General features: G+C 37.7%; 1 protein-coding gene across 1 annotated transcript; it reads right to left on the bottom strand.

Moving 5' to 3' along the window:
• Nucleotides 1–2,531: 2,531 nt before the first annotated feature.
• On the bottom strand, nt 2,532–8,044 carry LOC147321276 (LIM/homeobox protein Lhx1-like). The gene is made up of 5 exons (XM_086307574.1): nt 7,406–8,044; nt 6,636–6,856; nt 6,179–6,453; nt 5,411–5,567; nt 2,532–5,141 (listed from the first exon to the last, which is right to left on the bottom strand). Exons 1-5 carry the CDS (start codon nt 7,573–7,575, stop codon nt 4,765–4,767), a joined length of 1,200 nt encoding a protein of 399 aa, XP_086163700.1. The 5' UTR covers nt 7,576–8,044; the 3' UTR covers nt 2,532–4,764.
• Between the last annotated feature and the right edge of the window lie 3,996 nt (nt 8,045–12,040).

Here is a 12,040-nt window from a genome sequence, read left to right on the forward strand (position 1 = left end):
ATAGTTATATTTGTTCACGCTAAGTCTTCATGGGTGACTGTATTATGCTCCTTGAGAAGACACTAAAAAAAACTTTTGGTAATTGGTCCAACAAATTATGTCTAAGAACATTGTCTAGTCTTGTGAAGAACAATAAAGATACTATAGCTGCAGGCATCTAACCAAGCTGCTGATACCCAGCTCAAGTGTCAGGGCATAATAGGAGTCAAACAGTCCATCCAGCTAATTAACCATCAGCTCTTTTGTGCATAAAACATACCCGATATATAAAATACAGTTCAGATTTCCTGGACACCAGGTTCCATGATTGCTTGCTTGATTTGCTATTTTTTTCAGGACACTTATGAAAGCAGTTAAATTGGTAGGTAAGTGCACAAATCAATGCTTAGAGGTCAATTAAGTCTTATTCCCCCCCCCCCCCCCCCCCCCCCCTCTCTCTCTCATTGTCAGCGAGATTTAAATTGATTTGCTGGTTTCACGTTTGACTTGCAAATCTTTCTCTTCATCAAGGTATTTTGTTGAGATTATAGGGATTACGTTTCCAGCATAACATTATCTGCTACAGCAAACGGGAACGTGTAAATGTTGTAAATTTCAGTTAATTAGCAGAATTCAAAGATCAATATTAGCAAAAAATATAATATTGTGTATTAGGGGCATTTTCAGACATGCTTTAAGTGGTAAACTTTCTACCAAATTACACTGAATGGCCAACTGATGTTAAGTTCACCATCATGATTAGAATTTCTTGCACACACAGTACGAGGGAGAGCAGAGCAGGCCAGCAAGAACAGCAGTACTATCTCTCATACTAAGCTGAAATGACACGAGAGCACATTTAAATGACATAAATAAACTCTGGATTGCATCTCAGAGCCCTCACACTGCAGCATTATCTGCTGAGGATTACATTTCTATATCAAGTAGCTGTACATTTCTACAGACAGGTAACAAATTAAAGGTAAGGTGCTGGGCTAGAGCAGCTTCAGTGCACCTGGCAATGCTTCTGCAACTCTCAGAATCCTTACTACAACACTATTCTTCTCTCATTTGGTGTTTTTAGTGTTTGGTGAACAGTACACTGGGCCACAATCTTCTACAGGTGTTCAGTTGGGGATAGCATATGTTTCAGCCCCTACTGCCCTCTGGAACATTGTCAATTCAATCGCTGATTCTGAGGGAGAATTCCCTTTACAAACTCAAACAGCACCAGGAAAACAAACCCCCAGTAGCATAACACTGCCACCAGTTAATATTACTGGAGAGGTCAAGAGCTCAGGTTTGTGCTACCACCTGCCTCTTCATCAGTGTCCTAAACTTCTTCACCTAAAGAAAATGTTATGACTGGAACAATTTCAATCTTTTATAGGATTTTCACTGAATAATTCAAAATTTGAGTGTTATTAGAGGATATCACATGAACATTTTACTCTTTTGGGTTTTTTTTCTCCGTTGTTATGATGCAAATAAAGTTACTACATGGGGTTCTACACTTGATAAAGGGTTATGGGTGAATAGGAAGTTAAGCATAAGTGAAAATACCATTTAGCATTAACTTTACCAACTAGTAGCAGGCAACACTGATACTAACCTTGACAAGTTGCACGTATTTATAAGAAAATCTAGATGAATATTGAACATTAGGATGTTATCTAGCTCTTTTAGCAGCTTAAGTTAAGCTCATCATCATAAGCTGGTATATACATGTGTCTGGTTAAGCAAAAAACATGCCCAGTTATGTCAAAGTCCATAGTTTTTATCACATCGTTTTAATAGTGTTTAAAAGCACAAGTTGCCTGCTATGAATTTTTGGGGGGAAATGACGCTGAATGTCACTCTTTTAACATTCAGCGTAACATTTCGCAAAGTTGTAACGCAAAAGGGAGACTGAACTTGTTTTTTTCAAACACATCAGTCTAATGCAAACCATATTAACAATTGTGCAACTCTCTTTTCCAGCTTCAGCTCCACATTTTCTCATATGTCTTTTTATAATATTTTGTGATCAGGTTGACATTTGTTAGCCACTGTCAAATCTAATCTTCAACTTATAAACATGTTTTCCTGCAGTTTATGCCTTGTGACATTGCTCGTCTCCTCTACCCCTCCCCCAATCAGCTCCACTGATCTGCTCCTTCAGTCTCCCGCTTCACTGCTTACTGATCCACTATGCAGCGTCCTGTCCCCTTTTATGATGCTCTCACCTTTCCCTGGCTTGAAAATAGTCACTCTGTCGTTAGCCTGTTAATGTTGCAACATGTCACTTAGCTGGCATTAGAGAAAGGCTCATTGAATCCAAATACGTGCTTGCAGCTCTTGAATTATCAAGAAAACACCTAGCAAAGTAACAAGTGCCAAAGATTTTATGAAGCTCCTTTGCATAACAAAAGGAAAAACCAACATATATACAGTATGTAATGTGAGTTGATAACTTTCTACTTAAACATTGTGTCTTTGAAATGTCGCTTAAGCTCACTGAACATAACCGGGGGAAAGAAGATGTTCATATATTGACAATGCCAATTAGATAATGTTGCTATAAACACATTAGCACAACAGCTCTGATTTTGGTGAATCTATAGTAAAGTTTCAAAGAGACGTTTTGTATTTCCTCCTAGAATTTCACTTAGTCATAATTTTCCCGATTTAGCAGAACAGTAAATTATGGCAATGAGTAGCTCTTCATAATCAGTGTAACAGATTAAGCTAAGCAAATTTACAATGTCTGTTATAAATATACAAGTACTTTTGAGCTGAACTCTTTTAGCGGTTATGCATTGTTGCTGATGTTATTTAGAACTTATTTCTAATCTTGCAGCAGTTTTTAAGCAGTTGCTGACACTTTGGCTTCTTCATCAGACTCCATAAGAGTGTGTTTATTAAAGGACAACAAAAATATTTTAAATGCACATTTGTACACTAAAAGGATTCCCTCTGGTAATCTTTTTGGTCTATTTAAAAATCTCAAAAGATTACATACATGTTAACAAATCCCTGTTCAATAAACATTCACAAAATCAGGAAAGACTGAAAAAGGAATTCCCATCATTTCCCCCAAAAGTGATAAACAAATAACAATCATCAATAGGACTTTTATTATACAGCATTGTGATGCCTGTTTCACAAACCGGATAAGAAAGGTCAAGTATCTCATGGAAAAAAAGTCGTCTGTGGAAAAGTGAAATACTATCGTTATAAATAATTTGACATTTTAAAGACAAAAGCCGTTTAAGTCTTTAGAGGTGTTTTTTGTTTTTTTTACAACTGAAATGGCAGGGTTTGCGATGTCCTTTCATTTGGCAACAGTTTATTGTGTTTTCAGTTTTTTTTGAGGTATGCAAAATAGCATAGTGAAATAGTAGCATTAAATGGGTTGCCATTTAATTTCATTTATTTCATTCTGGCATTTCATTTAATGCCAGAATGAAAATGTTTAAAACAACTCAAAATCAACCCTCTGAACACTTGAGTGTCACATAAACAATTGACTCTTCCGTCCATTATTGCCCATTATTATACATACTGTCAGGTTGGACTCATATCATGTCACAGTCAAATCATTTTCTACTCATGTGCAGATTAAAATGGCAATACTTTGAAGGCAAACACATGCTAAACAGCAAATTATTCATAAGAAAGGTGTAGCGAAACAAAAAACAATGCAATGTTTCCGCAGTCCTGAGAAATGTTTTTGGTCAGATGTATCACGTTCATGATCTGTAACCAGCGGGTGGTTCATGTGTAATACATGAACATGAATATTACACACAAACTCATACTTGGAATTTGTAAGTTGGCTGAAACACTGAAAGGTGATAAAACAAATACAATCACACAGTTCACATTTGAATTTTAAGGTCAGTTTCATCATATACAGTGCTGTGCAAATTTTAAACATATCAAAATGTGAATGTTTTTAGAAATGACATTGAAATCTGACATTTTATCAATTAACTTTGCATAAAGTGCACTAAGCAGAAAAAAAGTTTCAAATTAATACTGAGTATGACCATTTTCCTTTAAAAAGCACAGATTCTTATGGGTGCACTTACCATTGCTTATCAGGGTACTCTTTTTTTTCTTTCTCCCAGCCATTTTGAATGTATGGTCACAATTCTTCTTTGCATTTAGGCTGGTCTCAGTTGTTTCCATCGCTTCTTGCTATCTTAGACTGATATAAATACAGCACAATGAGACGAGGGATCTCTGTGGGCCATAGCATCTTGCAGAACTCCTTGTAGTTCTTGTCACTGAAGTTCTTTATGACTCTGTGTGAATGTTTGGGGATATCCATTGCCTTGTCCATCCATACATCCATCTTCTTAACTGTCTATTCCAGCTAGCATGGACCAAAAAACTGAATACAGAATGGGCTTATGGCCAGTTGATATTCTTGTATAATGGATAAAGAATATAAGCATTAAATGTGCTTAAAACCTTTGCACAGTACTGTACATGACGGAAAAGGTTTTGTAAACACTAAAATACGATTCAGCAGTATTAATGTATTTGTTTATTGCTTAGTCAGTGAGGCCCAGCACTGCGAACCTATTAACGAGCCAATTCACACAGATTATTCCAAACTATCTAATACGTGGCCCGTCAATAAATAACCAACATAAAAATAAAAAAAGCATAATGAAATACAATAAATAAATAAATAAATAAATATTCATAAATAATTATAAATAAATAGCTGATATATGAAATAAAGTTAAGGGTTTGCCTTCAAACTGCATTTGTAGTATTTCGGTCTTAGCCTGATTACCAAACAGTGCCTTCACTCATTTCTGAAGAGGGCTGTGACAGCTGGTTGGTGTATCCGTTGTCACTGAGAGAAACAGTGGTGAAGGGCGTGCTGGGGCCACACATTTCACTGGAGATGCTGTGAATTGAACTTGGTCCATTGGGCTCCGGACTTGGTGAGTCCACGGGATGATGAGATAATGTATCAGAGAAACACTGAACCTCTCCGGGACAGTGGTGCCCAGGATGATGGTGGTCTATGGCTCCTAGTGGAGTGCCAGCCGGGACTGTGGAGGGCACAAAGCCCAGGTCTGCTGGAGTCTGTGCTTGCGATAATGGTGGGCCTTGAAAGTACTCATAATTCCCTCCTGAGCCATAGTATTCACCAGGATATTCTGCACTCATATGAACATAAGGATTAGTGCATTGTGTCAGAATTTAAAGAAAGAATAGTAGTGGCTTTTTTATGTATCTTGAATTTTTACAATTTGGTCAAAAACAGCATTGATTATAAGATTGTATAAGGTTCATTTTATTGATTACAGCTAATGCATCAACCTGAAGAAGCATAGATACTTTGTACCATATTTGCTTATTTATCTGTTTGTTTATGATGTGACAGTCTTAAAACACTAAATCTTAATCATTATTTTATATAGCTCACCTCCATAATAAGAAAAGTGTCCAAGCTCTCCTGGTTCCACTCTCTCTCCCAGGCCTCTCATTCTCCTCGGGTTGCGGAAAAACACGTGTCTCCGAGCGCTTAGAGCGCTCAGCTGTTTCATACGTCTCTCTTTGGACCTCCGATTTTGGAACCAAACCTTTAAGACAGCAGTTCAAAAACAAAGAGCATGAATTATGAAGTGTGGCCAACAGCTTTTTGAAATAAGGGCGACAAATTGCAGTTGGATGATTTGGAAGACGATGATTAGAAATAAATCAACCCAAAATAATGACAAGGTCTTTGTAAATTGGGGTAAGGTTTTAGTTGATGAGAAAAGACACAAAAATTAACTTTTTAGGTCACTAAAAATATAATTTATAGCATTTTTAAATTAGCATTCAAGATGTATCCGTGCGACACGATTTTTTTTATTATTATTAGGGGGCCTTTTAAAATGCCCATGGGCATCATGAGTTCTCTGTGATGTTAGGGACGCACTGGGCGCACAGATTAAGGAAAACCCCAAATGAGAGGCGGGGGGAAAAATGAAAATCAGCAGAGCATATATTGTACGTGGGTGCTTGCAAGCGCCACCAGCCACATTGCTTTGTTGAGTTGCCTACATCAAAGGCTTTATTCTCTGTAACACTAGTGCCTTGGTGATTGTGTTACTGTCACTTTGTGTGAGTCTGTGTATGAATAAAAAAAACAGTAAACTTATAGTTATCTGGGTTTTTTTTTTTCTTTTTCTATATTTGTTGCTTTTACCTGGATGACTCTCATGTTGAGACCCGTCTCCCTTGACAGCTGCTCTCTGATGTGCCTGGTGGGCTTCGGTGTGGCCGCAAAAGCCGCTTTCAGGGTCTCCAGCTGCTTGGCTTTTATAGTGGTCCGAGGCCCGCGTCGCTTTCCGACGGCGCTCTGCTCGTCGTTCTCGTTGCTGCACGTGTCTTTATCCGATAAATGCCCGTTTTCTGACTCCTTCCCGTCGTCCTGCGGGTCCTGAGAGTCCGGAGACAGACTTGGATCGCTGCACGTCGTTACTGTAATCAGAATAAGACAATCAGAAAATGCCACTACTCTAGGCTAAATATTTATGAAAGGTGCACCTCAGGAATCTTTTTAAAAAAATAAATAAAATAGCCTACACTAAATAATAATAATAATAATAATAATAATAATAATAATAATAATAATAATAATAATAATAATAATAATAAATCACCTGAAAGGAGGATTGTGTCTTTCCCAGAGTTGTTTTCATAGTCCTCTTTGCAAACGAACTTGAATTCGTCCAGGATATACAGTTCCTCTCCGGTGGACAGCTGTTTGTTACACATCACACAGGTGAAACAGTTCAGGTGAAACACTTTGCTCTTGGCTCTGCGGACTAGATCACTGGGTAAAATCCCCTGCGCGCATCCAGCGCACTTGGTTCCAAATTTCCTGTTCAAGAGGGAGAACCAAAGTCAGGGAAAAGTTTCGGCACAGACGTGATATGTTGGTCTTAATCTAGGAGAACACCTTTACACCTGCTATGACTTTAGGCCCAGTTTTGACAAGTTTGTGTTGTTTTTACAAAACAACCCCCCATTCAAACTACCGGAAACTTAGTGTGTTGTAGTCAGTGAAATTACCACAGTCAGTTTTTCACAACTGTAAGATTTGAGCAGAAAGTAAAAATGCAGTTGTCTAACTAAACAGGCTAAACACAAATATTAGGTACAATTGTAAGATATTTTCCATCATAATAATCACACGAGCAGTTAGGGTTAGCTTCACTTTCAAAGAAGACAGAAAACTGAGAATTAAACGAAAAGAGAGAAGAGAAAGATAAGACGAGGAAATAAAATAACAGCAGACAGGCGTGTCCATTGTATAAAAACAGATGGTTAGTTGCAACCACTGGAATGCATTTTTAACCTGTTTTTAACTGACTAAAAAAACCCAAACCTTTTCTATAAATACTAAACCACAAACACTGTCAATTCTTACCTAAAGAAATCATTCTTGCAATACAGTTTCCCTTCTCGAGAAAAACACTTCTCTGTCAAACTACATTTGCAGTCGCAGCACTGGACGCATTTGATGTGCCACGGTCTGTCCAAAACTTTGAGCAAGAACCTATCGAGAATAGGTTTTTCACAGCTGGCACACTGAAGCATTGTCTAGACTTATTCCCGCTCCAGTGTGCGAGTGCGAAATCAACTCTTCCTCTTCTCTTCCGTCCCGCTCACCTAGATATGGATTCGCTTTAGTGCATATAATCCAAAAGATCCAGCTCATCCGAATTATTCGCATCGATTAGGTCGCCATCAGTGAGAGTAAAAGTAGTTGTTTTTGTTTGATTTTTTTGTTCCACAGGGCAACAATCCAAATTCAGTCTTTTGCTCCAAATGAAAGATCAGCAGTTGAAGACAAACTGGTATTTAAAAAAATATGTATATATAATAATCACTGACTGGAGATCATAGCGGGCCGTGAAGATGATCCGAGGTTTGCGATTTCAGGACATAAAAAAAAAGAAAGCTATTCATAAATATTAAAATCATTCACTGCGAAAAATCCGCAGTTGGCTAAAGTGGAGAAGAAGAACGAACAACAATAAAATGCTGTCTGTGCGCTTAGTGTGGTCATATGTGTCCCATTTTGCCTCTGACGAGCTCTCTCTGAGAGAGACGCTGTAATGAGCTCACCTAGCGGAGCTCAGCCTATTGCCTATTAACAAACCTGTGACGTCAGCTTCAGGGGTGGAGGATGAGGGGATTTCATTTCAGTCCGCCACAAATAACTATTTAAGTTACAGAGGTGAAGCATCATGGTTACAAAATAAAATAAAAGGAAATAGAAATGTGGCGGTAAAAACTACAGGAAACCTCAATATGTTTTAAAGCCTTTTTATTTCTTGGAAAATTGTTAAAAATAAATTTTCTAAAAGCAGATTTTAGTGACGGATGTCTAATGTTAACACCGCAAACTAAAAAGAAAAGCTCAAACTAATATTTAAAAGAAATTATAGTTACGAATAAATAATATAAAATAATAAGGAAAGTGGTTCACTTTACAATAACAGTCTTTTTATGACTGATATACATTTCCTCTGTAGAATAGAGTGCTGAGAGGCCGTGATAATGTCACGTGAATAAATGATTTCCTTTGGAAAAGGCCGGAGAATAAGTCTGACTGAAGCAGTGGCAGGTGACAAATGATCAGCAGGTCTATCCCAGCAGAAGGCTGTGGGGAGAGGACGTGCTCAACACAGTCTTTTCACACAGACCGACGCTGTGGCCCTGCATTATTCTTCATTGCATTGAAATGACTGGGAACACTAATGGTTATAATCTGTGGCGATAGGCTGCCTCTTATAGATGCTATCTCACCATGTTGGTACACTGGGGACGAAGATAGCGCATTTTCTCATACAAGCTTCGGGTTCTGCTGGGCCCTGATATCCGATGTCCCGATATGTAGGTTGAGCTATATATATATATATATATATATATATATATATATATATATATATATATATATATATATATATATATATATATATATATATATATATTGTTTGAAGATTAAAAAAAAACAACTTCTTCTTTTTAAAAAAAACATTTCGTTTTTAAAGCCACACTTCGGATTTTCTCTTGACTTTTTTCTTCTTTTTGAGCAAGGTCACATCACGCCTGACGTTTTACAACTCGTAATTTTATCAGTCATTTTCATCAGAGTCCACTGTATTGATTTACAACATTACCGTCTCCACATTTTCTTTGACACTTAAAGTCATTACTTTAAAATTCTGCTTTTAGAACAACTAATGTGGATCTCAGTTATTGACAACCAGTCAATCAAGCAGAATTGTGATGGGGAGTAGGGGGTTATTATTGATTCAGTGAACAAACTATGTACACATTTACTTAGTGTACGGAATTAAAATCAAGGGATTAAAGGGCCTATCTAATGCTAGAATTGTGTGCATAAAGCAGATTTGTAGCATATCGTGAATCGTTATCACTATTTTCAGGCTGTGGTCTTATTGATAAACTGTAAATGCTGATTAATTAAGAGGATGTGTTTTAAATTATGAATTTATCAGCTGATTCACTCATCAGGCCTTACACTTTACACAAAACCATATACGAAGATGGCCTCAAAACATTGCAAGTAAGACGTAGTCACAGTGCAGAAAGGACAGTCTCTCAGTGGCACTGTAAGTATGTGATTTATTATTATTACTTTTATTATTATTTTAAAAGCAAAAATAAGCACCCACTCAACAATAAATTAGTTTTCACAAGTTTTGAACTGTTAAACTAAATAAAGATTTCTCATAAGTTTATTCTGTTAGTAAGTTTGCTCCCAGAAGCTTTGGTGTAATAGTGGCTGACAACAAAAAGACCAGAGGGAAGCTGGAAGCTGGATACATGTTTCCTTAGTGAGTTTGGTTTCTCCAGGGAAGGTGTTGATTAGAGGCCTGGCCCATCATTTGGCCCCAGCACCACTTATACACACAAGAGGTCTCTGTGCAGTGTTGGAATCTGCCAGGGTGTGCACTGTTTGTTTTGGAATGAAAAAAGCAAGTCATTAGTGGTTGTTAATTGCAGCTAATTGGCCCTAACGAGATGAACAAGGCCACCCACTGGGACCACTCATACAAATAATTTGTAGAAAACAAAATTAATTACTAGATGCTAATTAAAGTCAATTAAAACTGACTAGGCAGTGGCAGAATGGGAAGTGACAGACATAAAGAAAATACTATGCAGCACACAATAAGGCATGACAAGCATATCTGCAGATTAAAGAGATTCCTAATGTGAAGCGGGATAACTTTACCATTTTGGTACCTATGCTGAATGGTGCTTAATGGTCTGCTTTGTTCAGTCAGAACAGCTCATAAGTGACATCATGATAACTGCCTGGCCTTAGCACTAGAACAGGGATTATATGTAGAGTTCAGTTAAGAAGAGATGGACTCTAGCCAACCGTCCATCTGTCAATGAATTCAATAAATCACAGCAAGAAGGTCCTGAGTTCCACTCCACCACCTTTCCAGGACCTATCTGTGTGGAGCGGGCATGTTCTCTTCGTGTCTGTGTGAGTTCTATGGGGGATATCGTCTCCTCCCACAGTCCAAAGACATGCAGTCAGTGGGATTAGGTTATTTGGTGGTTCTAAATTGCCCGTAGGTGTGAATGTGAGTGCGATTGTGCATCTGTCTATGTTAGCCATGTGTCAGGCTGGCGATCTGGACAGGCTATACCCTGCCACTTGCCCTATGGTAGCTGGGATAGGCTTCAGCCCCACCCCTGTGACCCTGACAAGGATAAGCAGAAGAGAATATGGATGGACAGGCTTAGTTTAAAAGAACAATTCCAAAGTTGTGAAACTTAGCTCAACAGCCTAACTGAACATTTACACTACTCAGCTGACATTTATTAGAACAACAAAGAGAAGCTGTCTCAGTCTACATAATTGTCAGTGTCAATGTCAGTTCTATTTTATATAGAACATTTCATTACATGTAGAGTCAATATACTTAATATAATAGATAGAAACATAAAAACCTATATAGGTCTGCAACGCTTTAAGGTAATAAAAACTACAAGCACACCACACACACACACACACACACACACACACACACACACACACACACACACACACACACACACACACACACACACACTAGTAGCAGATGAAATCCCTCTCCTAATGCCCTTCTTGTCTTCTGTGGACAATTTAAGTTTAATCCAATCACGATACTGCAGTCTGTTACTAAAAAGGCATCTCTATTTGTTAGTTCACCTTGATAGGTTAGGGTACTGCAGCAAAACACTTGGACTTAGAAAAAGTAAATAAGACATGTACAACACATATCAAGCACTATATAAGAACTTTTCCATCAGCCATGCGTGTATATTAGTAAACCACGTAAGAAATCCTGATCTGAGCCAACACTTCTTTGAATCATTTGCACCCAAACTGAACATTGTGTAGGAGGAGGTATTATTAGGTTTTTGTATCAGGCTCTATCCCTAACATGCCTAACAAGCCAGGTTTCATGAAGCACTGATCTTTAAACAGTTTAAAAAATGTTTATTATCAGTTTCTGTTAAAGTACCTTCTCTAGTTTTAACCAACTAACCTCAAATACTTAAAAGAAAAACAAAAACCCCCAAAACAAACCCAGAGAAGTGTGTTTTACCCTGGCACTGTCTTGATATATCATTTTCCACCATGGGGGTAATTTCGCAAGCCAAATCTTGAAGCCTTATAGAAAAAATAGTCTATATATATATTAATGTAATGTAAATATTCTCTTTTGTTTTGTTTTTTCTGGAAAAAGAGAAATTTGATAGATTTTCTTAAAGTAAAAACCAGTGAAAACTAACCAATGAAATCTCATGCTCAAGCCAGTGTCATTTGTATTTAGATTTTTTCCTCTCATGCACAACACTGGAGTATCAAAGGCTGGTCAAAATTTGAGTGATGTCGAGTGGAGCAAATGTTAGGGTTCAAACAGCATCACATTGTTTGCATGATTGTGAGGTAGTGCAAGCAATCGCACAGATTGGGAAACCTAGCCTGTATGAGGGAAGACAGAGTGATCTGCCTTGGGGGCCGTTC

This window comes from Aulonocara sp. 'chitande type north' Nkhata Bay, linkage group LG10 (genome assembly GCF_057382095.1).
Source record: "Aulonocara sp. 'chitande type north' Nkhata Bay isolate Kocher_YH1m ecotype deep benthic linkage group LG10, A_spYH_male_GT1.1, whole genome shotgun sequence".
Lineage (NCBI taxonomy): Eukaryota > Metazoa > Chordata > Actinopteri > Cichliformes > Cichlidae > Aulonocara > Aulonocara sp. 'chitande type north' Nkhata Bay.